General features: G+C 58.4%; 3 protein-coding genes across 10 annotated transcripts in view; 2 read left to right on the top strand and 1 right to left on the bottom strand.

Annotated features, from left to right (window-relative positions):
- The first annotated feature begins 264 nt into the window (after positions 1–264).
- On the top strand, positions 265–8,546 carry KDM6B (lysine demethylase 6B). The gene is made up of 15 exons (XM_088155239.1): positions 265–296; positions 770–896; positions 1,532–1,637; positions 2,047–2,213; positions 2,339–2,380; positions 3,023–3,087; positions 3,395–3,407; positions 3,517–3,584; positions 4,071–4,218; positions 4,519–4,625; positions 5,083–5,270; positions 5,755–5,896; positions 6,327–6,519; positions 7,454–7,624; positions 8,523–8,546. Exons 1-15 carry the CDS (start codon positions 265–267, stop codon positions 8,544–8,546), a joined length of 1,593 nt encoding a protein of 530 aa, XP_088011365.1.
- A 1,718-nt stretch (positions 8,547–10,264) lies between these two features.
- NAA38 (N-alpha-acetyltransferase 38, NatC auxiliary subunit) lies at positions 10,265–16,328 on the bottom strand. Of its 2 annotated transcripts, none has more exons than XM_088155287.1 (3): positions 16,222–16,328; positions 11,455–11,633; positions 10,265–10,834 (listed from the first exon to the last, which is right to left on the bottom strand). In XM_088155287.1, the coding sequence occupies exons 1-3, from the start codon at positions 16,311–16,313 to the stop codon at positions 10,692–10,694; spliced, it is 414 nt and encodes a 137-aa protein (XP_088011413.1). In that variant the 5' UTR covers positions 16,314–16,328; the 3' UTR covers positions 10,265–10,691. The 2 variants fall into 2 exon arrangements, with proteins under 2 accessions (XP_088011413.1, XP_088011412.1); XM_088155286.1 differs by lacking the exon at positions 16,222–16,328 and adding an exon at positions 12,116–12,306.
- Positions 16,329–16,485: 157 nt separating this feature from the next.
- The window catches only part of CHD3 (chromodomain helicase DNA binding protein 3), a 43,852-nt gene continuing 33,260 nt past the window's right edge, over positions 16,486–27,077 (top strand). For 6 of the 7 annotated variants that reach the window (XM_088155279.1, XM_088155276.1, XM_088155277.1 and 3 more), the window contains exons 1-4: positions 16,486–17,980; positions 25,384–25,502; positions 26,061–26,249; positions 26,936–27,060. In XM_088155279.1, coding sequence (XP_088011405.1) covers positions 17,722–17,980; positions 25,384–25,502; positions 26,061–26,249; positions 26,936–27,060 — 692 coding nt within the window. In that variant the 5' untranslated portion in view covers positions 16,486–17,721. Of the gene's footprint in view, positions 17,981–22,817; positions 22,906–25,383; positions 25,503–26,060; positions 26,250–26,935; positions 27,061–27,077 lie in introns of those variants that run through there. The other variant, XM_088155280.1, reaches the window with a different exon arrangement.

Below are 27,077 nucleotides of genomic sequence, written 5' to 3' on the forward strand. Positions count from 1 at the left end.
GCACAGCTGACGATCCGGCACAGCGCGGCCGAGGTGGTGCGAGCCAGCAAGTGAGTGTGGGGGGGAGGAACTTGGGGAGGGGTCTGGGGGGGCTCAGGTGGGGCTTGGGGTTCAGTTATGGGGTCTCAGGTAGGGGTTTGAGGGGCCCAGGAGGGATTTCAGGGGGCCCAGGGGGGTCATGGGGCTCATTTATGGGGTCTCAGGTGGGGGTTTGAGGGCCCAGGTGGGATTTCAGGTGGCCCAGGGGGGTCATGGGACTCATTTATGAGGTCTCAGGTGGGGTTTGAGAGGCCCAGGTGGGATTTAGGGGGGTCATGGGGCTCATTTATGGGCTCTCAGGTGGGGTTTGAGGGGCCCAGGAGGGGTTTGGGGGGCTCGGGGGGGGGTCATGGGGCTCGTTTAGGGGGGCTCAAATGGACTTTGGGGGGCCCAGGGGGAGTATTAGGGTTCGTTTGGGGGATCCCAAAGAGAAAAGAAAAGCCTTAGACTTAGAACTAAGTCCCAGGGGGATTTTAAGCGTCCAGGGTGCTCATTTGGAGCTTCAGAGGGGAGACTGGGGACTCGTTCTGGGGGATCCCAGGGGATTTTTGGGGGTGCCTGAGCAGAATTTGGGTGATTCCAGGGGGATTTGGGTGCTTCCAGGGGGATTTGGGTGATTCCAGGGGGATTTGGGTCATTCCAGGGGGATTTGGGTCATTCCAGGGGGATTTGGGTGATTCCAGGATGGGGATTTTCAGGGTCCCACTGATTTTTTGGGGTCCCCCCGCAGGCAGGCGCGGCTGAAGGGGCCGTTCCGTGAGTCCTACCTGTGCCCCGCCCAGTCCGTCAAGCCCCGAATCGACGCTCGGGAGCAGCTCCCGAGGGACAAACTCAACCCCCCCACGCCCAGCATCTACGTGAGTCCTCATTGGCTGCTGCCCGCCTCCCCTGGCTGCTCATTGGCTCCCTGGATGGGTCCCCTGCCTCCTGATTGGCTCCTTGGATGGGTCACTTGATTGCTGATTGGCTCCCTGCCAGGGATCCCAGGGTGTCCCCTCTCCTGATTGGCTGGTGGGAAAGGTCCTGGGGATCCTTGCTGCTGATTGGTTCCCTGGCAGATTCCGTCTCTCTGCTGATTGGCCCCTGACTGGATCCCTCCCCTCCTGATTGGTCCATCGTGGTCAGCTCTTTGTTGATTGGCTGCTAGGTCATGCCTTTTCAATCCCGATTGGCTGGCGAGCCTAACCATCTCAGCCCTGATTGGCTGGTGAATGGTGAACCAGGCCTCCTCCATCCTGATTGGCTGTTGCCCCAAACCATCTCCATCCTGATTGGCTGCTGGCCTGGTTGTTATGGGGGAGGTGGCAGGCTGTGATTGGTCCCTGCATGAGGATGCTGGGCCCTGATTGGCTCCTTCGTGAGGGCCCTGTGCTGTGATTGGCCCTTCTCCCGGGTGCCGGGTGCTGATTGGCTCCTTCCTGAGGGCGGTGGGCTGTGATTGGTCCCTTTGTCGGGTGCCGGTCGCTGATTGGCCGCCGCTGTTCCCGCCCAGCTGGAGAGCAAGCGCGACGCCTTCTCGCCCGTCCTGCTGCAGTTCTGCACCGACCCCAAGAACCCCATCACCGTCATCCGGGGGCTGGCGGGGTCCCTGCGCCTCAGTGAGTCACCCAAAAACCCCAAAAACACCCCAGAAACACCCCAAAATCCCAAAGGGACCCCAAAATCCCTCAGGGACCCCCAAACCTGCCCCCATGGATCCCCCCATCACCGTCATCCGGGGGCTTGTGGGGTCCCTGCGCCTCAGTGAGTCACCCCAATAACAACCCCAAAATCCCACAGGAACCCCAAAATCCAACAGGGACCCCAAAATCCAACAGGGACCTCAAAATCCTGAGACACTCCCTCAGGGATCCTAAACCCCCATGGATCCCCTCATCACCATCGTCTGGGGCTGTCCCTGTCCCCATGACAGCCCCCCCAACCCCTGGTGACCCCCAGAATGACCCAAACCCGCCCGTTTTTGGCAGACCTGGGGCTGTTCAGCACCAAGACCCTGGTGGAGGCCAGCGGCGAGCACGCGGTCGAGGTGGCGCACGCAGGTGCAGCAACCCTCGGACCAGAACTGGGACCTGTCGGGGACGCGCCAGGTGTGGCCCTGCGAGAGCAGCCGCTCCCACACCACCATCGCCAAGTACGCCCAGTACCAGGCATCCTCCTTCCAGGAGTCCCTGCAGGTGAGGGACGGGGGACAGGGGACATGGGGGACACACCTCAGGGACAGGGGACACACCTCAGGGGACAGGGGACACGCCAGGTGTGGCCCTATGGCATTAGCTGCTCCCACACCAGCATCTCCCAGTACGCCCAGTACCGGGCATCCTCCTCCCAGGAGTCCCTGCAGGTGAGGGATAGGGACGGGGACATGGGGGATACACCTCAGGGACAGGGGACACACCTCGGGGACAGGTGACACACAGGCGACAAAGGGGACGCAGCAGAGACCCCACACCAGAATCACCCAGTACCAGGTGTGCTCCTTCCAGGAGTCCCTGCAGGTGAGGGATGGGGACAGGGGACATAGCGGGGACACAGTGGGGGACACCCACAGGACATGGGGACACACCCCAGGGACAGGGGACACAGCAGGGACCCCACACCAGTGTCTCCCAGTATACCCAGTACCAGGTGTGCTCCTTCCAGGAGTTCCTGCAGGTGACCAGGGAGGGGGACACAGGACACAGTGGGGACAGGACAGGGGACAGAGGGCTCAGGGGGACATGGGGGATGCAGGGGACTCGTGTCCCTCGAGTGTCCCCAGGGTGTCCTCTGGTGTCCCCAAGAGTCCCCGGGGTGTCCAGAGGTGTCCCTGAGTGTCCCTTGGTGCTGGGGGTGTGTCCTGGAGCCCCCAGGATGTCCCCAGAATGTCCCCAGGTGTCCCCTGGAATTCCTGGCTGTCTCTGGGAGTGTCCCCAAGTGTCCCCCGGTGTCCGGAGGGGCTGAGGTGACACCTGGGGGCTGACAGGAGGTGACACTGTCCCCACAGGAGGACAAGGACAGCGAGGATGAGGAGGCCGAGGAGCCCGACAGCACCACGGAGACCCCGCCCAGGTGGGGACACCCCGCGGTCCCCTCTTGGGGACATCCTGGGGACACCTCAGGTGTCACCCCCTCCCCAGCCCGGGCCACCACTGCTGTCCCCAAGGAGTCCCGGTGTCCTTTGGGAGGGTCCCAATGTCCCCAAGGTGTCACTGTGTCACTGAGGGGGGGGGGGGGAGCCCAATGTCCCCAGGGTGTCACTGGGGGAGGGTCCCGATGTCCCCAGGGTGTTCCCAGGGTGTCACTGGGGGAGGGTCCCGATGTCCCCAGGGTGTCCCCAGGGTGTCACTGTGTTCTTTGGGGGTCCCTGTGTCCTTAGGGGGGTGTCCAGGGTGTCCCCAGAGCATCCCAGGTTGTCGCTTTGTCCCAAACCCTGGAGGGGTGACATGTCCCCCTTGGGGACCCCATCCCCGCCCCCCCGTGACCCCGTGTCCCCCCCAGCCCCCCGACCAGAAATCCCACCAGATCATCAAGTTCGGGACCAACATCGACCTGTCGGACGCCAAGAGGTGACAATGGGGACACCTGGGTGACACTGGGGGGGGTGGGAACACCTGGGTGACAACGGGGACAGCAGGGTGACACTGGGGGGGGGTGGGAACACCTGGGTGACAATAGGGGGGGTGGGAACACCAGGGTTACAATGGGGACACCTGGGTAACAACGGGGACAGCAGGGTGACAATGGGGGGGAACACCTGGGTGACAATGGGGAGGTGGGAACACCTGGGTGACAATGTGGGGGGAAGGGGCACCCCTGGGTGACGCTGGCGGGGGGGTGGGGACACCTGGGTGATACCGTGGCGGGGGTCAGGACCACTCTCAGGTGACAATGGAGGTGTCAGGGTCACCTGTGGGTGCTGCAGGGACACCTGGGGGGCTGAGTGTGGGGCTCAGGGCCACTCACAGGTGACAGGGTGTGGTTCCCCCGGGGCAGGTGATGCCCTCAGGTGGGTGCCACCCCCCAGGTGCCAGCCGTGTCCCCTGTGCCCGCAGGTGGAAGCCGCAGCTGCAGGAGCTGCTGAAGCTGCCGGCCTTCATGCGAGTGTCCTCCACGGGCAACATGCTGAGCCACGTGGGCCACACCATCCTGGGCATGAACACCGTGCAGCTCTACATGAAAGTGCCCGGCAGCCGCACCCCGGTGAGCCACGGCACACCTGGGCACACCTGGGCACACCTGGGGACATGGGGACACCTTGCACTGAGCAACCACGCTGTGGCGGCAGCAGCGTTTGGGGAGCGGGAAGGGACATGGGGACAACCTTGGGGGTGGCACAGGTGGGGACAAGGCAGGGCAGGACACCTGGGGACACCCGGGGATACCTGGGATACCTGAGTACACCTGAGCACACAGGATGTGACAGTGACGGTGACAGCGGTGGGGACAGCTCCGCGAGGGTGACATGAGGTGACAGTGACAGCGTCCCCCGCAGGCCACCAGGAGAACAACAACTTCTGCTCAGTGAACATCAACATCGGCCCCGGCGACTGCGAGTGGTTCGCGGTGCACGAGCACTACTGGGAAACCATCTCTGCCTTCTGCGACAGGTGGGCGGGGCTTGCATAAAAGAGGGCGTGGTTTGTGTGAAAGGGGTGTGGTCTGCATAAAAGGGGCGGGGCTATTGGGGCAGCGCTGCTGGGAATCCATCTCTGCCTTCTGGGACAGGTGGGCGGGGCCTGGGAAAGGGGAGGGGCTTAAGAAAACAGGGAGGGGTCTGGGGAATGGGGCGTGACCTAGGGAAGGGGGTGGGGTCTGCATGAAGTGGATGGGGGTAAAAGGGGTGGGACTTTCATTAAGGAGCAACACCATAATTAGTGTTAATTATTGGGGGTGTGGCCTGGGTGAGTCAGTGGGCGTGCCCTGCTATTGCATGGGCGTGGCTACACGCGGGGGGCGTGGCCACCCCCCTTTTCCCAGCCACGGGGAGGCGTTTCAGGTTGGGGAAGGAGGGGGTGGGGCTCTGTGGGCGTGTCCAGCGTGTCGCTGACCACGCCCCCGGCGCAGGCACGGCGTGGACTACCTGACGGGCTCGTGGTGGCCCATCCTGGAGGACCTGTACCGCTCCAACATCCCGGTGTACCGGTTCGTGCAGCGCCCCGGGGACCTGGTGTGGATCAACGCCGGCACCGTGCACTGGGTGCAGGCCACGGGCTGGTGCAACAACATCGCCTGGAACGTGGGGCCACTCACGGGTGAGGGGACACTGGGGACACTGGGGACAATGGGGACAATGGGGACACTGGGGACAATGGGGACACTGGGGACACTGGGGACAATGGGGACACTGGGGACAATGGGGACAATGGGGACACTGGGGACATTGGGGACACTGGGGACACTGGGGACACTGGGGGGACAACATCGCCTGGAACGTGGGGCCACTCACGGGTGAGGGGACACTGGGGGGACATTGGGGACACTGGGGACAATGGGGACACTGGGGACATTGGGGACATTGGGGACAATGGGGGACAACAACATCGCCTGGAACGTGGGGCCACTCACCGGTGAGGGGACACTGGGGACAATGGGGACACTGGGGACACACCATGGACATGTGAGAACACCACGGCACTGCCACGAGCATCCCGGGGAGGGGCTGGGGGGGGTCAGGGGGCGCAGTGGCCGTGACGTCCCCACTGTCCCCAACGTCCCCACTGTCCCCACTGTCCCCAGCGTACCAGTACCAGCTGGCCCTGGAGCGCTACGAGTGGAACGAGGTGAAGAACGTCAAGTCCATCGTGCCCATGATCCACGTGTCCTGGAACGTGGCCAGGACCGTCAAGATCAGCGACCCCGACCTCTACAAGATGATCAAGTGAGCCTGGGGACACCTGGGGACACACAGGGACAGGGACACAGCGGGACAAGGGGACTTGGTGGCTTGGCTGGCCCACGGGGGGTGAGTCCCTGGTGACAGTGTCCCCACAGTGGGTGACAGCAGGTGACACTGTCCCTGATGATGGTGTCCCGATGGCTGGTGGCAGTGGGTTGACCAGGGGTGACAGTGTCCCCGTGGTGGGTGACAGCGGTGGCAGCAGGTGACAGCCCTGTCCCCGGTGATGCTGTCCTGATGGGGGGGGGGTGGGGGGTGACAGCGGTGGCCCTGTCCCCGATGGTGGCTGACAGGTGGCATCAGTGCCATCAGTGTCACTGTCCCTGTCAGGCACTGCCTGCTGCAGTCCATCAAGCACTGCCAGGTGACGTTGGTGACGGGTGACGTTGGTGACATTGCTGTCCCCTCTCAGGTATTGTCTCCTGCAGTCCATCAAGCACTGCCAGGTGACGTTGGTGACATTGCTGTCCCCTCTCAGGTATTGTCTCCTGCAGTCCATCAAGCACTGCCAGGTGCAGCGCGAGAGCCTCGTGCGCGCGGGGAAGAAAATCGCGTACCAGGGCCGGGTCAAGGACGAGCCGGCGTACTACTGCAACGAGTGTGACGTGAGTGACACGGGGACAGCACGGGGGACAGCACGGGGGACAGCACGGGGGACAGCACAGGGGACAGCGGGGACAGCACGGGGGACAGCACGGGGGACAGCGGGGACAGCACAGGGGACAGCGGGGACAGCACGGGGGACAGCACGGGGGACAGCGGGGACAGCACAGGGGACAGCACGGGAGACAGCGGGGACAGCACAGACAGCACAGACAGCAAAGGGGACAGCGGGGACAGCACAGGGGACAGCACGGGGGGCCTTGGGGTGTCCTTGGAGGAGCCTTGTCCTTGGACATGGGGTGGCCTTGGGGTGGCCCTGTCCTCGCCTGTGTCATTGTCACACCATTGGCCATGGCCTTGGGGTGGCCCTGTCCTTGGGCACAATGAGAGTCCTTGGCCATGTCACTGTCACACCATTGGGGGCCATTGGGTGTCCTCAGCCACACCGCTGACCACTGCCATGGCCACACCACTGACCATTGACCATTGACCACTGCCATGGCCACACCACTGACCACTGACCATTGCCATGGCCACACCACTGACCACTGACCATTGACCACTGCTATGGCCACACCACTGACCACTGACCATTGACCACTGCCATGGCCACACCACTGACCATTGACCATTGCCATGGCCACACCACTGACCATTGACCACTGACCACTGCCATGACCCCACCACTGACCCTGACCCCATTGCTGCCCCCCGAGCCCTGCCGTGACCCCATTGCTGCCCCCCTGGCCCTGCCGTGACCCCATTGCTGCCCCCCGGGCCCTGCCGTGACCCCATTGCTGCCCCCCGAGCCCTGCCGTGACCCCATTGCTGCCCCCCCGAGCCCTGCCCTGACCCCATTGCTGCCCCCCGGGCCCTGCCCTGACCCCATTGCTGCCCCCCTGGCCCTGCCGTGACCCCGTTGCTGCCCCCCCGCAGGTGGAGGTGTTCAATATCCTGTTTGTGACGAGCGAGACGGGCGGCAGGAACACGTACCTGGTGCACTGCGAGGGCTGCGCGCGGCGCCGCGGCGGCGGCCTGGCCGGAGTCATCGTCCTGGAGCAGTACAAGACAGAGGAGCTCATGCAGATCTACGACGGCTTCACCCTGGTGAGGACACCGGGGACACACCTGGGGACACACCTGGGGACACCTGGGACAGATGGGGACACCGGGGACACACCTGGGGACACACCTGGGGACACCTGGGACACACCTGGGGACACCGGGGACACCGGGGACACACCTGGGGACACACCTGGGGACACCTGGGGAGAGATGGGACACACCTGGGGACACCCGGGACAGATGGGGACACAGCTGGGGACACACCTGGGGACACCTGGGACAGATGGGGGACACACCTGGAGACAGATGGGATACCTGGGAACACACCTGGGGACACACCTGGGGACACCTGGGACAGATGGGGACACTGGGGACACACCTGGGGAGAGATGGGACACCTGGGGACACACCTGGGGACACACCTGGGGACACACCTGGGGACAGATGGGGGACACACCTGGGGACAGCTAGGGACACCGGGGACACAGCTGGGGAGAGATGGGGACACCTGTGAGCACACCTGGGACACACCTGGGGACAGATGGGAACACACCTGGGGAGAGATGGGACACACCTGGGAACACCTGGGACAGATGGGGACACACCTGGAGACACCTGGGGACAGCTGGTGACACACCTGGGAGCAGATGGGACACAACTGGGACAGCTGGGAACATCTGGGGATACACATGGGGCACACCTGGGGACAGATGGGGACACACCTGGGACAGCTGGGAATGCACCTGGGGACACACCTGGCATTAGAACACCTGGCCTTGGGGGACACCTGGTGTGGGGACACACCTGGAGACAGCAACACCCTGGGGTGGGGCCACGCCCAGCACACCTGCACAAGGGGGGACACCTGTGTGGGCACTGTCCCCTGCCGGTGTCCCCAGGGTGGGGGTGCTGAGGTGACCCCTCCCCATCCCCCCCCCAGGTGACGCCGCCGACCCCCAGATGAGGCCCCCGAGCCCCCCCCAGGGGCGGGGGAGGGGACAGGGGGGGACAGGGGGGGTCACCCCGCCCCTCCCCCCACGAACACTTTTTATTTATTCTCGGAGAAATCGCCCCAAAAAAAAAAAAAAATCGTCTGGACGGACAGGACGCCCCTCCCCCACCGCGGGGGGCGGGGCTTTGGGTGGAAAAACTCCGATTTTATACAAAAATACCGATTTATAGGAATTTACAAAGCCCCTCCCCCACCGCCCCTCCCCCCGCGGCGGTGGGGAGGGGGGTTGGGGTCTTTCTGCTCCGCCCCTCCCCCACCCACCCCCAAATTTTGGGGGTCTGTGAACTCAGAGGGGGTTGGGGGGGAGGGAGGCTTTGCTCCTGCCCCTCCCCCCCCCCCCCCCCCCCCAGATTTTGGGGGGAGTCTGTGCCCTCCCCCAACACAAAGGGGTGCCTGGGGGGGTCGCCGCCCCCTCCCCCCAGCATTAAAGAAACGGGGAGGGGCTGGGGGGGGGAGGGGCACTTTTTTTGGGGGGGGTTCCACCCCCTCGCCAAGATTCAACCAAAAACTCGCCCCCCACCCCCACAACCAGCCGCCCCTCCCCCCCCATACGGGTCCGGGCCGAGGGGTGGGGGAGGGGCCCGAGGGGGGGAGGGGATTCATTTTGGGGGGGGGGTGGGTGTGCTCCTCCCCCCCCCTCCGCCCCCTCCCCCCGCCCGGGGTGGGGCTCAGGTCTCTAAAGGGGGGGAGGGGCTCCCCCCCAAACCATGGTGCAAAGGGGGGAGGGGCCTGTGCTACCCCCCTCCCCCCCAAAAAAACAGGGGGGGCAGCAGGAGCCCCCCCCCGCGGGGGGAGGGGCCTTGGGGTGCCCCTCCCCCCCTCCCCGAGCCTCGTTTTGGGTTTTTTTGTTTTTTTGTAAATGATTTTTTTTTCCTTTTTTTTTTCTTTTCTTTTTTTTTTTTTTCTCTTTTTTAATTTATACGCGGGGAGGGGGGGGGAGGGGTCGCTTTATTTATTGGGGGGGTCGGGCCGGGGGTCCCCGACTCCCGGGGGGGGGGGGGGGGGGGAGGGGAGGGGAGGGGTCTGGTGTGGGGGAGGGGGGGATTTTCGGTCACCGTGACCCCGGTGACCCCCCCTTGTCCCCCGGTGACCCCTGACCTTTGGGGGGGGGGAGGGGAGGGTTCTCACCCCCCCCCCCCCCTCACCCCGCCCCCACCCCCATCATGGTGCTGGGCCCTGCGGCCGCCCCGCCCCCCCCCGTGTGCCCCTCCCCCCCTTCCCCTCCCCCCTCGCCGGGCCCCCCCGGTGTTTTTGGGGGTGGGGGAGGGGCGGGTGCCCCCCTCCCCCTCCCCCCCCCCCAGAAGCTATTTTGTACCTGAGATTAAATTAATGGCAAAGCCCGACGGCTCCGTGGGGGAGGGGCGGGAACTGGGGGGGGGGGGGGGGGGGCAGAATTTGGGGGGGGGGGGCCTCAGGAATTTGGGGGGAGAAGGAATTTGGGGGAGCTGAAGAAATGGGGGGGTCTCAGAAATCTGGGGAGAAATTGGGGGGGGGGGTCTCAGGAAAATTTGGGGCAGGAATTGGGGGAGAAGCAATTGGGGGGGGGGGCTCAGAAGTTTGGGGGGGGGTCCGAAATTTGGGGGGGGGGGGGTCAGGAATTGGGGGGGGGGTCTCCTGTCACGGACAATGGGGGGAGAGGCGGGGGGGACACACAAAAAGTCACACGGGGACAAAGTCACCAGGGGGGGCTTTAATGGCACCTTGGGGACCCCCAAACCCCTGAGGAACATTTGGGGGGGAGGGGTCTCAAAGTCCTGGGGGGGGGGTCCCCACACGGATTTGGGGGGGGTCCATCCAATCCTGGGGGGGTCCCTCAGGGTTTTGGGGTCCATGAGACACTGGGGGGGTCCCCAGGTGTTTTTGGGGGTCCATCAGGAGTCCATCAGGTGTTGGGGGCTCCATCCAGTCCTAGGGGGGGTCTCTCAAGAGTTTTGGGGTCCATGAGACACTGGGGGGGTCCCCAGGTGGTTTTTTGGGGGGTCTCCCAGGTGTTTTTGGGGGTCCATCAGGTGTTGGGGGCTCCATCCAGTCCTGGGGGGGCTCTCCCAGAGTTCTGGGGTTCATCCAGAGGGTCCATCAGGTGTTGGGGGGGATCTCTCAGAGTTCTGGGGTCCATGAGGCACTGGGGGGTGTTTTTGGGGGTCCCTCAGGGTAGGGGGGCTCCACCTCGATGGACACGATGTGGTGGCCGGGGACCATGGCCAGCCCCAGCACTCGGGGTTCACTGCCTGGAAACGCATCTGGAGGAGGAAAAAAAGGGGCTCAGAACCCCCCAAAAAGGGGGGTCCCCAAAAACCCCCCCTGGCCCCCCACAGGTCCCTTCAGCCCCGCCCAGGGTGACGCTGCTGGGACAGGAACGCTGCCACCCCCCCAAAAAAAAACAAAAACCCAAAAAACCAAAACCCCCAAAGCCCTCAGGAATTCCCGTGCCAAGGCCAGGATCCCGCTCTGGCAGCCAGAGCACGGGAAAACTCCCACTCCTACCCAAAAACCCTAAAAAAAAACCCCAAAAGACCCCCAGGACCTTTCAGGAATTCCTGTGCGGATCCCAGGATCCCATTGCTCTGGTGATTGCAGCTTAGGAACGCTCTCACCCCTCTCAGACCCTCAAAATTCCCCCCAAAATTCCTCCAGGACCCCCAAAAACTCCTCCAGGACCCCCAAAACTACCCCAGGACCCCCAAAACTACCCCAGGACCCCCAGCCCTGCAGCTTTCAGCAATTCCTGGGCCGCGCTCAGCATCACTTTGCTCCGAGCACAGGACGCTCCCACCCCCCTGAAACTCTCATAACCCCCCCAAAAACTCCCTCAGAACCCCCAAAACTCCCCCAGGACCCCCCCAAACCCCCTCCCCCGGACCTGCAGCTTTCAGGAATTCCTGGGCCGATCCCAGGATCACGTTGCTCTGGCGGTCCGTGCACAGGAACAATCCCACCAGGGTCCGGCCGTCCGACATTCGGATGCGGAGGCTGCGGTTGAGCAGCGCCTCGAGCCGCTGCCGCCCCCGGGGGGGGCCCCGAGACCCCCGGCCCGGGATCCTGGGGGGGTGGGGAAGGGGTGAGACCCCCCCCCCAAAATCCCCGGGATGGGGCTTGGGAGGATTGGGAGAACGCCGGTTCTTATGGACCCCCAAAACCTTCCCCTAATCCTTATGGACCCCCTAAAACCTCCCTCTAGTCCGTATGGACCCCCCTAAACCTTCCCCCAGCCGTTATGGAGCCCCCAAGTCCTCTGAGATCCCCCTATAAACCCCCCCAGTACCCCCCCGACCCCTCTGAGGCCCCCCTGCTCCACTCAGAAACCCCCACGAGCACCCACAGTCCCCCGATATTTCCCCTCAGGACCCCGGAACCGCCCCCCATGAATCCCTATGGCCCCCACGGCGTCTAGATCCTCCCACCACCTCCTCCTCCGGTCCCCCCTGGGATCCATAGGGCAGCTGTGCCGTCCCTACAGCTCCCCCCAGATCCCTCAAATCCCGTACAGCGCCCCCAAATCCCCTACAGCGCCCCCCACTCACGGCCGGGCCGCCCCCCGCCTCCTCCGGCGGATCCGCCATGATGGCGCCGCGGCCCAGGGGGCGGAGCCAGGCACTACAACTCCCGGCGTGCACCGCGCGCCGCCGGCAGCAATAGCGGGTACCGAAGCAGTGACTACATTTCCCGGCGTGCATCGCGCGGTAATAGTCGCCTGCATTGGCGAGGACTACGTCTCCCAGCACGCCCCGCGGCGCGCAGAGCCCGGATTTCCGGCAGCGTTGCCATGGCGACGGGCGGCGCGGGCTCGGCGGCGACCCCGGGCCTGGCCTGAGTGGCCCCGAGGTGCGGGGGGGCCTTGAGGGGCTGGGGGGACTCAGGAGGGACCTGGGGGGAGGTGGGGGGGTCGTGGGAATGGGAGGAGCCGGGAGTCCCCTTTTTTTGGGGGGGGGTCTCCCTTCCGTGACCCCCCTAACCCAGGAGCAGCCCTCCTGGGGGCCGCGGGTAATGACGTCATCCCCACAGAGAGGGGTCAGGGGTCCCAAACCCCTCCCCCCCCCCATTAGGGGCTCACCGCCCCCCCCACACTTTGGGGGTCACCAGGACCCCCCTCAATTTGGGGGTCCCCCCCTCGTCTCCCTTTTGGGGGGGGTCCCTTGGCCCCTGGGGGGGTCTCCCCTGTCCCCATGGGGGTCCCTCATCGATTTTGGGGTCCCCAGGGGGAATCCCGCCCCGATTCTGGGGGCAAACTTTGGACTTTTGGACTTTTTGGAGGCAAAATAAATCGGATTTTATCAGAGCAAGGCGCAGCGGAGCCTCGGGGGAGGGGACACATTTGGGGACACATTTGGGGACACATTTGGGGACAATCCCCAGCCGTGGGGTGACAATGGGGGGAGGGTCCGTCACACTCGTGCCGTGTCCTGTCCCCCACCTTGGGAGTGGCTTTGGTGTCCCCCCAGGGGTGTTTCCCACGAGGTGACAGCAGGTGACACTGGCCGGGGGTGTGGCAGCGGCTGTTTGTCCCCGTGGGTGGCTGCCAGCCCCTGGCGCTGTCACCTGTGACACGGTGACCCCACAGCTGTCACCTGTCCCTGTGTCTGTCTGTGTCACCTGTCCCTGTGTCTGTGTCACCTGTCCATGTCCCTGTCCCAGGTGGTGGCAGGTGGGTGACATTGTCACCATCTGACGGTGACACCACGTGTGGCAGTGCCACCCTCCTGGAGTCCCGGGTTGTCACTCGGGGGGGGTGTGACAGTGACAAAGGGCTGGAAACAGCCCGGGATGGCCGAGTGACACCGAGAGTGACACGGTGACACCGAGTGACACGGTGACACCGAGAGTGACACGGTGACACCGAGAGTGACACGGTGACACGGAGAGTGACACGGTGACAACCCCAGTGACACGGTGACACCGAGAGTGACACGGTGACACCGAGAGTGACACGGTGACAACCCCAGTGACACGGTGACACCGAGAGTGACACGGTGACACCGAGTGTGACACGGTGACACAGAGTGACACGGTGACACGGTGACACTGAGTGTGACACGGTGACACCGAGAGTGACGCGGTGACACCGAGAGTGACACGGTGACACCGAGAGTGACACGGTGACAGCCCCGGTGACACGGGGGTGGCCTGAGGGCTGCGAGGAGCAGCAGAGCCACCAAACCCAGGGAAAACGGGGAAAAAAAAAAAAACCAAAAAACACCCCCCAAAAAAATCCCCTCGGGGAAAGGGTCGGGGTGACAAAAGCCACAAACGGCCCCAAAAATGTCACCTCTGGGATTTGGGGGGGTCGCTGGGGGTTCTTGGGGTGTCACACGAGGGAATTTGGGGGAATTTTGGGGTTCTTGGTGGTGTCACGTGAGGGTTTTTGGGGGGATTTTGAGGTTCTTGGGGTGTCACAGAAGGTTTTGGGTGGAAATTTGGGGGGGATTTTGGGGGAATTTGGGGTTCTTGAGGTGCCACTCTGGAGTTTTGGGGACATTTTGGGGGATTTTGGGGTTCTCGTGGTGTCACATTGTGGTTTTGGGATGAATTTGGGGGTTCTTGGGGTGTCCCATGAGGATTTTGGGGTCGCTGGGGGTTCCTGGTGCTGGCTGACAACAACCAGGAGCAGCTTTTGGGGAAAAAAAAAACCTCAAATAAGGTAAAACTCCCAAACTTTGAGTTTTTACCACCCATTTTTCATCATTTTGGGGTAAAATCTGCTGCCCCCAATGTATCAACCTCAGAGTTTTGGGGCAAAAAAAGCCCCAAAAAGGAACGGGAAATTAAAAATAATAAAAAAAAAAAAGTCAATAAAGCTCCAGGAGTGGAGGAGGGGCAGGCAAGGCCTGGGGGTTTTGGGGTGATTTTGGAACATTTTGGGCAACTTCACCCCCTAAAAAATCTCATTGATGACAAATTCACCCATTTCACCCCTGGGGTTTTGTTTGTGGGGGGAATTTAAAACTTTTTTTCTCCCCCTTTGAATATTTTCTTTCTCCTTTTTCAATTTCCCCCCCTTTTTCAATATTTTTTTTTATCATTCTTTTTTCCCCTCCCCTTTTGTTAATTTGCCCCTTTTTCAATTTTCCCCCCCCGTTTTTCTTTAATATTTTCTTCTCTTTTTTGAATCTTTTCCCATCTCTTTAATTCTTTTCAAATCTTTTCCCCCAATTTTGATTCTTGTGCACTTTTTAAATTATTTCTCCCGGTTTTAATATTTTTCCCTCTTTTGAATCTTTTATCCATTTTTTATCTCCCCCTTTAATACTTTTTCTCTCAATCTTTCCCCCCTTTTTAAATATTTTTTTTCTTTTTTCAATTTTTAATCTTTTTTTTCGTTTTTTTACATTTTTCAATCTTTCTCTCCTTTTTCCCTCTTTTCATCTTTTTTCCCTTTTGATTATTCTTCCTCTTTTTCAAACTTTTTTCCTTTCATCCTTTTTACCTTCTTAAATATTTTTCCTTTTTAGTATTTCTCCATTTTTCAAATTTTTCGAAACTTTTATCCCTTTTTGAATACTTTTCTCAATTTGAACATTTTTAGAACTTCCATCCTTTTTAATATTTCCCCAATTTCACCCTTTTTGAGTATTTTTTTTCCTTTCTCAATTTTTTCCCTTCACAATTTCTTCCTTTTCCCATTTTTTTTTACCTTTTCCCGTCCTTTTTCAATCTTCTTCTCTATTCTAATCTTTTTAAAAATATTTTTCTTTAAACCTTTTTTCTTTTCTAACCATTTTTTCCTTTCTCAACATTTTTCATTTTTAAAAATCCTTTTCCAATATTTTTTGTTCCTTTTAATTTTTCCCTTTTCCAATCTTTTTTTCCTTTTTAACCCTTTTTCCCTTTTTCAATTTTTCCCTTTTCAGTCTTTTTTCCCCCTTTTTCAATCTCTTTCATTTTCCAATATTTTCCCCTTTTTAATCTTTTCCCTTTTCCAATTTTCCCCCCCCATTTTCAATCTTTTCCCCTTTAAAATCTTTTTCATTCCTTTTCAATCTTTTTTATTCTTTTTCAATCTTTTTAATTCCTTTCCCAATCTCCCCCTTTCCCAACCTTTTTTAATCCCACCTCCATCTTTCCAACCCTTTCCTCAACCTTTTTTTTTTTTTCCCAATCCTTAAAACCCCCCCGCTTTTTTTTTTTTTTTTTTTGTTCTTCCTCCCTGCAGCCTTAAAGAAACTCCAAAAAAAGAATAAAAAAAAAAAAAACCACCCAAAAGTAAAAAAAACAACCCAACAACCCCAAGACCCAACCCACAAACCACTCCCTTCCCAAGTATTTCAAAGTCGAGGAGGGAGGGAGAAAGAAAAAAAAAAAAATTTGCTTTTTTTTTTTTTTTTTTGTGCGTGTTTAAAATCATCGAGGGGAGGGGAAAATTGGGCGAAAAAGGGGGGGAAACGGGTAAAAAATCCTTTAAAAAAAAAAAAAAAGGGGAAGCGTGACGAGTATGGAACTAGTTAACCTTTAACAATTTATGCTGATGTCACACTGAGCATGAGTACTGATTAATCCCCCCCCGAAATATTTTTATGGGAGTGAGGCGAGGAGGGGGGGGGGGGGGAAAGAATAAGGAGAAAGAGAAGAAAAAAAAAAAAAAAAAAAGCAGAGAGAGAAAAAAAAAAAAAAAAAAAAAAAAGAAATAATTTACCGCAGCCATCTTTGTTTTATGCAGAAAAATCTCCGGCTTCGGGTCCCCCCCGGCTGGGGCCACACAAAAATTGTCCCTCGCCGAGCCGGCATCTGCGGGAGGGGGAAAAGCAAAAAAAAATATTATTAATGAGGCCCCCAAAGCGACCAAAAATACCCTAAAATGAACAAATTGGGGATTATTCGCCTGCTCGGGCTGTAGCGGCGAACGCTGGGGGGGGAGGGTGGGGTGGGGGGAGCTTTGGGGTTTTATTATTTTTGAGGGGTTTCGTGGTTTTTGATTTTTTTTTCTTTTTAAAGTGTTTTTAAGGATTGGGTTTTTTTCGTGGGTCTTGTTTTTAATTTTTTTTTTTAACCTCGCGCGGTTGATTTTTAAGGGTTTTTTTTGGCGCTTTTTTTTAACGTTGATTTTTACCTTTTTTCAGCCCTTTCCATTTTTTATGTTTATTTTTAACCTTTTTTTTCCCATTCCCTTCCCTTTTTACATTTTAATGTCAGTTTTTGACTCTCCTCTTTTGCCATATCAATTTTAAGGCTGATTTCCCCCTTTTTCCTTCGCATTTTCCCCCTTTTTAAATTTTAATGTCCATTTTTACCCCTTTTTGCTTTCCCTTCTTCCCCTTTCCCATTTTTCCACCCCATTTTTTCATTTCGCCCTTCCATTCCCCCCCAATTTAACTCCTTTTCAATCCTCGCCTTTATTTCTTTCATTCTTCCCCCCGAACGCTTCCCTTTTCCTCCTCATTACTATTTTTAAAAAAAAATATTAATTTAATTTTTTTTATTCCTCAATTCCCCTCCCCCTTTCGCGGGCTGGGTTTTGTCGCTGTTTTTTTTTTTTTTTGTGCGCGCCTGTGTTTTTAAGGCTTTTTTCGCCTCTTTTTCACCCTCCTTCCTCCCCTAAGGTGTGTGTGGGGCAACTTTAAAAAAAAAAAAAAAAAAAAATCCTTCATTCGGCCATTTTGCGCCTTTTTTTTTTTTTTTCCCCTCACGAAGCGGGGACACCCCCCCCCCTTCATTTTCCCTCATTTTTAACCCCTCCCTCCTCCATATTTTTTTTACGCCTCCCCCCCCCCCCTCCTTTACGGGGTGTGTTTTTTATCATCATTATTATTATTATTTCTTTTTTTTTTTTTTTTCCTCTCTTTTTGTGTGTGTTTGCTGGAGGGGGGGGGGGGGTGTTTTATTTTAAAATTACACCCGGGGCGGCCATTTTCGCTGCCGGCGCCGTCCCGCCGCCCGCCGCCTCCCGCGCCCTGAGGCGATTTTAACCGATCCGGGCGTTTTTCAGCCCAGCTCCGCCGCCCCCCCCGCGGCCCCGCCGGGCCCGGCCCGGGGGGGGGGGTCGCCCCGTCCCGCCTTTCTCTTTTTCTTTTTCTCTTTCTCTCTCTCCTTCTTCCCCCTCAATTTTCTCCTCACACCGAGCCCCCCTCACCCCTCAGCGGCGGGGGCGGTTTGGGGCGGTGGGAGCGGTCCGGGCCCCCCGCCCCTCAACCCCGCCATGGCGTCCCCGCTGAGGGAGGACGAGGAGGAGGAGGAGGAGATGGCGGTGTCCGAGGGGGACGAGGAGGACGACGATGAGGAGGACGACGAGGAAGAGGAGGAGGAAGACGTCGCCGCTGCCGCCGCTGCCGCCGCGCTTTTGGCCGGCCACCGAGGGGCCCCCGACATCTTCGCCGGGCCGGCCCCGGCCCCGCTCCCGCCGCCGCCGCCGCCGCCCCCCGCGCCCGCCGCGCCCGGGCCGCCGGAGGCGCCCGCAGGTACCGCCGGGACCCCCGAGTGACCCCTCAGAGATTCCCCCCGATTCCCTCAGAGATTCCCGGAGGAGCTGCCGGGACCCCCCGAGTGACCCCTCAGAGATTCCCGGGGAAACCGCCGGGACCCCCCGAGTGACCCCTCAGAGATTCCCGGGGAAACCGCCGGGACCCCCCGAGTGACCCCTCAGAGATTCCCGGGGGAGCCACTGGGACCCCCCGAGTGACCCCTCAGAGCTTCCCGGAGGAGCCACCGGGACCCCCCAAGTGCCCCCTCACCCTCGATCCCCTCAAAGATTCCCGCAGTTACCGGAGGCCCTGAGCCCTCAGAGATTCCCGGAGGAACCGCCAGGACCCCCCGAGTGACCCCTCAGAGCTCCCCCCCCGAATTCCCTCAGACATTCCCGGGCATACCGGGACCCCCCGAGTGACCATCCCGAGCCCCTCAGAGCTTCCCGGAGGAACAGCCGGGACCCCCGAGTGCCCCCTCACCCTTGATCCTCCCAGAGATTCCCGCAGTTACCGGGAACCCCGAGCCCCTCAGAGCTTCCCGGGGCCTCTCCCCGAGCTCCCCGTTCCCGCTCGCCCGGAGGTGCCCTCAGGTACCGAGACCCCCCCGATGCTCACCGGTGTCCCCTCAGCTCTTCCCGGCCGTACCGAGCCGTGCTGTCCCCTCAGCTTTTCCCGGAGCTTCCAGCAAGTACCAGGGCGCTCTGACCCCCATCTCCGGTTCCCTCAGAGCTCCCTGCAGGTACCGGGGCCCCTTGAGCCCCACTGTCCCCTCAGAGCTTCCTGCAGGTACCGGGGCCCCTTGAGCCCCACTGTCCCCTCAGAGCTTCCCGCAAGTACCGGGGACCCCCTGAGCCCCATCTCTGGTCCCCTCAGCTCCTCCTGGAGCTTCCCGAGGGTACCGGGACCCCCTGAGCCCCCAAGGCCCCTCAGTGCTCCCCGGAGGTACCGAGACCCCCTGACCCCCTCCTCCATTCCCCTCAGAGCTTCCCTCAGGTATCAGGGACCCCCTGATCCCCTCAGAGCTTCCCTCAGGTATCGGGGACCCCCTGATCCCCTCAGAGCTCCCCACAGGTACCGGGACCCCCCCCAAGACCCCCCAGTGCCCCCAGCGCTCCCGGCCGCACCAGGGCTGGGGTGTGAGGGGAGGGAGGTGTTTGTAAACAACCGCGAGTGTCCCCGGGAGTGTCACCGGGAGTGTCACCGTGAAGTGTCACCGTGCGGCCACCCGTGTGTGGGGACACCTCCCGCCGCACGCTGCGTGAGGGGACACGGTGGAGGTGGCAGGAGGACAGCGCTGAGGGGGTTGAGGGCTCCAGGGGTGCGGCGATGGCGCTGGGGGACACCTGAGGGGACGCCTGAGGTGGCTGAGGGGTGATAGGGGCCCATGGTGCCCTGCCAGGACCTAAAGTGGGTGCTGACCCTATGATATGGAGTGATGGAGGCTGGAGATCCCCTGCCAGGACCCAAAGTGGGTGCTGACCCCATCCTGTGGGTGATGGGTGCCCTGCCAGGACCCAAAATGGGTACTGACCCAATCTTGTGGGTGATGGGTGCCCTGCCAGGACCTAAAGTGGGTGCTGACCCCATCCTGTGGATGATAGGGGCCCATGGTGCCCTGCCAGGACCCAAAGTGGGTGCTGACCCTATGATATGGAGTGATGGAGGCTGGAGATCCCCTGCCAGGACCCAAAGTGGGTGCTGACTCCATGCAGTGGGTGATAGGGGCTGGTGGTCCCCTGCCAGGACCTGAAGTGGGTGCTGACCCCATCCTGTGGGTGATGGGTACCCTGCCAGGACCCAAAGTGGGTGCTGACCCCATCCTGTGGGTGATGGGTACCCTGCCAGGACCTGAAGTGGGTGCTGACCCCATCCTGTGGGTGATAGGTGCCCTGCCAGGACCCAAAATGGGTACTGACCCCATCCTGTGGGTGATGGGTGCCCTGCCAGGACCCAAAGTGGGTGCTGACCCCATCCTGTGGGTGATAGGTGCCCTGCCAGGACCCAAAATGGGTACTGACCCCATCCTGTGGGTGATGGGTGCCCTGCCAGGACCCAAAGTGGGTGCTGACCCCATCCTGTGGGTGATAGGTGCCCTGCCAGGACCCAAAATGGGTACTGACCCCATCCTGTGGGTGATGGGTGCCCTGCCAGGACCCAAAGTGGGTGCTGACCCCATCCTGTGGGTGATGGGTGCCCTGCCAGGACCCAAAGCGGGTGTTGAACCCCATCCTGTGGGTGACGGGTGTTGTTGTGCATCTGACAGGACCCACCGTGGTTGTTTTGTGAGGTGTTGGGGGCTGTAGGTACCTGACAGGACCCAAGGTGGTTGTTTCACCCCATATTGAGCTGTTTGGGGGTCATTTTTCCCCTTCCAGGACCTGAATCAGTTGTTTCACCCCGTTTTGAGCTGTTTGGGTGTCAATGTCCTCAGGTGTCACCGCTGTCCCTTCCAGGACCCGCCAATTCCCAGCTGATCCGTGCCAGGAGCCCACAGGGTTTAATTGTTTTATCGGTTTTTTTTTATTGTTTTATTGCGTTTTATCCTCTTTTATCGGGGTTTATTTTATTTACCAACTTTTATTTCCGACTCAGCTGCGCCTTCACCCCAAATTTCAGCCCAGTTCTCTGCCCCCATCCCCTCACCTGAGAATTCCTGGGGATGATAAATGAGGAAAAAAAAGAGAATTTAGCACCAAAATGCTCATTTTTTATATCCCACTGTGGGGGTTCAAACACCTTTGCTGGTGCTTTTCTATTCAAATTCACCATTTTTGTCTAAATTAAGATTTTTTTTCATTTCTGAATTAAATTTCTTGGATTTTTTTTTTCTAGTTTGGCCTCAAACTGATGAGGGGAAAAAGCATCTCAAAGCTCAGAGGGGTCAGTTTGGTTAAAAAAATCAGCTTTAAAGTGAAGCCACTCACTTTGAAAAGGCTCAAAAGTTGATAAATTCCGATTTTAGAAGCTTTGTTTTTGTGAAAAAGGTTAGAAATTAGTGAATTTGGGGGTTACTTCCCCCTTTTCCCCAAAAAATCCTTAGAAATGGCTTAAATCTGGGGTTTGGAACCTTTTCCTTGGCCCTGAAATGCTCAGAAATTGGTAAATTTATGTTTTAGAATTTTTTTTTACCCCCAAATGTTCAGAAATGGGTAAAAAAAATTGGATTTTGGAGCTCCCAAGAATGAGTGAATGCAGATTTTTAGAACAATTTATGTTTTTGGAAAAGCTTAGAAATGGATAATTTTGGATTTCAGGCTCCTGCTTTTCCCCAGAATTGTTTAAAAATGAGAAAATTTGGGAGTTTTCCCCCCACAGTGAAGAATTGCTACATCTGGATGACAGAGCTCACAAAAATGCTCAAAATTGGGCAAATTTGGATTTTAACCCCCTCCAAAATGCTCGGAACTGGGTACACTCTGATTTTAGAGCTCCCTCTTCTCCTGAAAATGCTCGGGAATGAATAAATTTGGAATTTAATCTCTTTTTTTTTCCCCCCAAACCCCTCAGAAATGGGCAAATCTCAACTTCTACCTGGGCTTCCTTTGACTTTTTCTGGACTTTTTGGCCAATTCCTGAATTATTTAACCTCTGATCCCTCAAATATTCCACGTGGGACACACAGACACCCCAAAACCAGCCCTAAATTCACTTTTCACAACTTTTCCCCCCCCAAAAAAAACCAACCCAAATCCCCATTTTTACCCCTTTTTCCTCCCCCAAATACCCCCAACCTCATTTTTTTATCCTTTTTCCCTCTCAGAACAGTCCCAATCCTCATTTTTTAAAAACTTTTTCCTCTCCCTAACCTCCCCAAAATCCGGATTTTTATTAACCTTTCTCTCTCTCGAGCAGAAGTTTTGTCCGAATTTCACCTTTTCCCCCCCGGATTTGAGGTGAAATCCCATTTTTTTCCCCATTTTCCCAGCGGGAAACCAACTCCTCCCCCTCCTCCACAGCTGAAACTTGTTGGTTTTGGTTTTTTTTTTTTTTTTTAATCCTTTTTATTCCTTTTTTTCCCGATTTTTGCCGTTCCCAGTGGAGAACAATGGCAAGGCCGCTGCAGCTCCGGAGCCGGGGTTGGAGGAAAGCACCAAAATCCAAATTTTTATTTAAAAAAAAAAAACAAAAAAACCCAAAACACCTCAAAAATCCAACCTCAACTTGAGATTTTTCCACCGAGTTCCGGAGCAGAGGCCTGGCCGGCTGCTCCAGCGCCAGGAAAACTGGGGGAAAACACTCCCCCCCAAAAAAAAAAAATAAATAAAAAGAAAAAAAAGGAAACTCGGGGATTTTTGCAGCGTGGGGGAAGCGGCGCCTCACTCCCCGCTGTGCCTTTTCCCCCGCTTTTTCCCTTTTCCCCCCATTTTGGAGCTCCCCTCCCTCTTTCTTTGTTCCAACTCCTTCCTCCCCTTTGCCGGAATCACTCCCCCTTTTTTTTTTTTTTTTTTTCTTCTTTTTTTTTTTTTTTTTTTATTGTGGTTTTCGCTACATTTTTTCCATTTTTCCACCTATCCCTCTTCTTTCCACCATTTCCCCCTCATTTCTCCCCTCATCCACTCGAGGTTTTACTTTAGGATCGCGGCTCCCCTCCCCTTTTCCTCGTGTGGAATTTTTTTTTTTTTTCTTTTTTTTTTTTTTTTTTTTTTAGCTTTTTTCTCCCCTTTTTTCTCGAGGTGTGGGAGCGTCACGTGTGTGGAAAATTCTGGTTGATGCTTTGCCAGCGCTCCCCGCGCATGTCCGATGGGGCCGGGGGGGGGAATGTTTGCAATTGGGGGGGGATTGAAAAGGGGGAGACGTGGGGAGGGTGAGGGGGGGGATATAAAACACCCCCCCAAAAAACAAAACAATGGCAGGATCGGGCCCGCGGGGGCTCGGCCCCATCGCCGCCAGCGGCCGCGTGTCCCCGGCACCACGGCCAGGTGATGGTTTGGGGTGAAAAAGCAGCAAAAAGGGGAATTTGGGAAGGGAGCGGAGCGCGGGGAGAGAGGGGGGGAGGAGGGAACAAGGCGGGTTGGGCCTCGGCGCTGCCGCCATGGTAAAAAAAAAAAAAAAAAATGGGGCGGAAAAAGGGAGGTTTTGGGGTTGGGGGTTTTTTTTTTTTTGGTTTGTTTTTTTTTTTTTTATTTTTCCTCCCCGCGGGGTCGGCGCTGCCGGTGGTCCCGGGAGCCCGGCCCGGCCGCCCGGGGCTGGCAGGCGGCGGTGCCAAGGGATTAAGGCTGGAATGTGACCCCGGCGGCGCCGGGTGTTGCTTCCTGTCCCCACGCCAACCTTGGCACCCGCTGTCACCCCCCCCTCCCCTCCCCGTGTGTGTGTGTGTGTGTCCCCCTGGGGTTCCCTCCCCTGGCACGCCGGGTGACAGCGCGGGGGGGACAGGCACGCGCCGCGCGGGGGCCGTGCCAGCGGCTGGCAGATGTGACACCTCTGCGTGTGTCGCCGGCTGCCAAAGGCGCGGGGACAGCCGGGGCCGTGACACGGATGCGGTGTCACCGCCCCGGGGACGGGCCGAGGGACCGGCCCCTCGTCACACGGGGATGCCGGTGGCCCTCGGCCAAAGGCTTGGGAAATCCTCTGCTGGCGGTGGTTGGTCACCGTCACCGTGACACCGGTGTCCCCATGTGAGGGGCTGGGGAATCCTCTGCTCTGCTGGCATTGGTGACACTGCTGTCCCCATGTGAGGGGCTGGGAATCCTCTGCTGGCATTGGTGACACTGCTGTCCCCATGTGAGGGGTTGGAGGAATCCTCTGCTGGCATTGGTGACACTGCTGTCCCCATGTGAGGGGCTGGGAATCCTCTGCTCTGCTGGCATTGGTGACACTGCTGTCCCCATGTGAGGGGCTGGGGAATCCTCTGCTGGCAGTGAGAGTGTCACCCTCATGGTGACACTGCTGTCCCCATGTGAGGGGCTGGGAATCCTCTGCTGGCAGTGCGAGTGTCACCCTCATGGTGACACTGCTGTCCCCAGAGTGAGGGTTGGGGAATGCTGTGCCATCATTTGATCACTGTCACGGTGACACCGCTGTCCCCATGTGAGGGTCAGAGAATCCTCTGCCATCCATCAGTCACTGTCACGGTGACACCGCTGTCCCCTGGGCCCAGTGGCTGGGAAATCCTCTGCCATCATTTGGTCACTGTCACGGTGTCACCAGTGCTTGGTCATTGTCACAGTGATACCGGTGTTTGGTCACTGTCATTGTCACCAGCGTGTGGTCACGGTCACTGTCACCAGCGTGTGGTCACTGTCACTGTCACCAGTGTGTGGTCACTGTCACCGGTGTTTTGTCACTGTCACCAGTGTGTGGTCACTGTCACAGTGACACCACTGTCCCCACGGTGAGAGCTGTCCCCCTCTGAGCAGTTGATGCCTCGTTGTTTTGGGAATAAAAAGGAGGAAAAAGGAATTTTCTCGTGGGAAAACAGGGAGGAGTCACAGTGGGGTTGGAAGCTCCACATCCACTGAAAATCCCGCTGTGGGGGTGTTGGATTTCCAGTGGAATAAAAGATCCCAAATATCCCTAAATCCAATCATTTCACCCCAAAACATGGGGGAAACAGACTCCAGTAAAAATACCCCAAATTCCCGTGGTTTTTCCTTTTTTTTTTTCCTGGTGGGAGTGGGTGTTGCTGGTTCCATTGGTGGAGAGGCCTCGGGCTGTGGCTGCTGCTTTTATTTTCTTTCAGTTTGCCCAAAAAGTTGGGGTTTGTCCCAAATATTCCTGCTGCAGTCGATCCAACCGAGGGTCAGTTGGTTTGGGGTGAAAAAAGGGGTTAAAAGGTCACCGGGGCTCTGAGGGGTCCTGTCCCTTTTTGGAAGGGGGTACTGGCACGTCCCTGTCACCCTCGGGCCACCAAAGGGATCTCAGCGTCCCTGTCACCTGTCTGTGTGTGTGTCACCATCCAGGGACTTTAACAGGGTCACCTGTCCCCTGTCTTGCTGTGTGTCACCATCATGGTGGCCGTGGAGGAGCTGTGGCACAGCTGTCCCCATCCTGTCCCCATCTCTGTCCTGTTCCTGTCCCTGTCCCCATCTCTGTCTCCATCTTGTCTCCATGCTGTCCCCATCCTGTCCTTGTCCCATGGCTGATGTCACCCTGTCCCCATCTTGCCCCTGTCCCCATCTCTGTCTCCATGCTGTCCCCATCCTTGTCCCTATCCTTGTCCCCATCCCTGTCCCCATCCTGTCCCTGTCCTATGGCTGATGTCTCCCTGTCCCCATCCTGTCCCCATCCCTGTCCCCATGCTGTCCCTGTCCCATGGCTGATGTCACCCTGTCCCCACCTTGCCCCTGTCCCCCTCCTGTCCCTGTCCCCCTCCTGTCCCTGTCCCCATGCTGTCCCCATCCCCATCCCTGTCCCCACGCTGTCCCTGTGCCATGGCTGATGTCACCGTGTCCCCACAGATGGTGACGAGGAGCTGCTGCGGGGCCTCGAGGGGGCCCTGGGGGTGAAGAAGAAGAAAAGGGGCCCCCGGAAACAGAAGGAAAACAAACCCGGGAAACCCCGGAAAAGGAAAAAACTGGTGAGTGCTCCTGGCTGTGCCCTGGGACCTGCTGGGGGGACAGGTGACAGGGTCAGGGACAGGTGACAGGGTCAGGGACAGGTGACAGAGGCTGGGGACAATGGATGGGGTCAGGAACAGGTGACAGGGACAGGTGACAGGGTCAGGGACAGGTGACAGGGGCTAAGGACAATGGATGGGGTCAGGAACAGGTGACAGGGACAGGTGACAGGATCAGGGACAGGTGACAGGGTCTAGGGACAGTGATGGTATCTGGGGATGGATGACAGGGTCTGGGGACAGGTGACAGGCCCTTAGGGACAGGTGACAGGATCCTGGTGTGGCTCAGGTGTCTCAGGGTCGCTGACAGGTTTTGGGGTGTTTTTGGGCTGTTTTTGGAGTGTTTTTGGGGTGTTTTGGGTACCCCAGGTGATGAGGATGAGCTGGCATCAGAACAGGACAAGACCCCGCATGAGGAGTACCAGCATGGGGGGTCCTGGTGTGGCTCAGGGGTTCCTGGTGTGGCTCAGGTGTCTCAGGGTCGCTGACAGGTTTTGGGGGGTTTTTGGGGTGCCCCAGGTGAGCGAGGATGAGCTGGAATCAGAACGGGATGATTACCCACGCGAGGAGTACCGGGAGAAGTCGGAGAGCGGCGGCAGCGACTCGGGCGGGGCCACGCGGAAGCGGCGGCGGAAGCACCGCGAGAAGAAGGAGAAGAAAACCAAGAGGAGGAAAAAGGCCGATGATGAGGGGGGGCAGAAGGTCAAGGTGCGGCCAAGGGGGGTCACCCCGGGGTGGGGGGCACTGGGGGCTCCCCCCATTTCTGTCCTGTGCAGGGAACTGGGGGTTCTGTGGGGTCCTGACAGCTGGGGGGGGTTCTGTCACTGTGTGGGGTCCCCATGGGGGTCCCAGCACCTTTGGGGGGTTCTGTCACTGTGTGGGGTCCCCATGGGGGTCCTGACACCTGTGTGGGGTCCTGGGGGGGTCCCAGCACCTCTGGGAGGGGGTTCTGTCACTGTGTGGGGTCCCATGGGGGGGTTCTATCACCTATGTAGGTGCCCATGGGGCTCCCATCACTGTGCAGGTCCCTGTGGTGATCCCAAAACCCTTTGGGGTATCCATGGGGGTCCCATTTCCCCTCTGGTCCTCTTGGGGGTCCCATCACCCACGTTGGCACCTACAGGTGTCCCGACAGGTGACGTGTTTGCTTCTCCTCCTCTCTGTCCCTGTTCCCTGTCCTGGTGTCGCCCTCTGGTGTCCTCCTGGTGTCCTCTCATGTCTCTCTGGTGTCCCTGTGTCCCTCTGGTGTCCCTGTGTCCCCCTGGTGTTCTCTCATGTCCCTCTGGTGTCCCTGTGTCCCCCTGGTGTCCCTGTGTCCCTCTGGTGTCCCTGTGTCCCCCTGGTGTCCTCCCATGTCCCCCTGGTGTCCCCCGTGTCCCCCGTGTCCCCAGCAGGCGGTGGAGCAGAAATCCTCGGCGCAGCTGCTGGGGGCCTGGGGGCTGGAGGACGTTGACCACGTGTTCACCGAGGAGGATTATCACACCCTCACCAACTACAAGGCCTTCAGCCAGTTCATGAGGTGGGGCTGGGGGCACC

The sequence above is a fragment of the Sturnus vulgaris genome, chromosome 36, assembly GCF_052056855.1.
Source record: "Sturnus vulgaris isolate bStuVul1 chromosome 36, bStuVul1.hap1, whole genome shotgun sequence".
NCBI classification, from domain to species: domain Eukaryota; kingdom Metazoa; phylum Chordata; class Aves; order Passeriformes; family Sturnidae; genus Sturnus; species Sturnus vulgaris.

Coding starts and splice junctions, on each gene's coding strand:
- KDM6B (XM_088155239.1), top strand. CDS start 265: ATGAGGTCTCAGGTGGGGTTTGAGAGGCCCAG. Junction 2,214..2,338: donor CCTTCCAGGAGTCCCTGCAG/GTGAGGGACGGG, acceptor AGCATCTCCCAG/TACGCCCAGTACCGGGCATC. Junction 3,585..4,070: donor GACCTGTCGGACGCCAAGAG/GTGACAATGGGG, acceptor CTGTGCCCGCAG/GTGGAAGCCGCAGCTGCAGG.
- NAA38 (XM_088155286.1), bottom strand. CDS start 12,291: ATGCAGGCGACTATTACCGCGCGATGCACGCCGGGAAATGTAGTCACT. Junction 11,634..12,115: donor AGGCGGGGGGCGGCCCGGCC/GTGAGTGGGGGG, acceptor CCACCCCCCCAG/GATCCCGGGCCGGGGGTCTC. Junction 10,835..11,454: donor GGAATTCCTGAAAGCTGCAG/GTCCGGGGGAGG, acceptor TTCCTCCTCCAG/ATGCGTTTCCAGGCAGTGAA.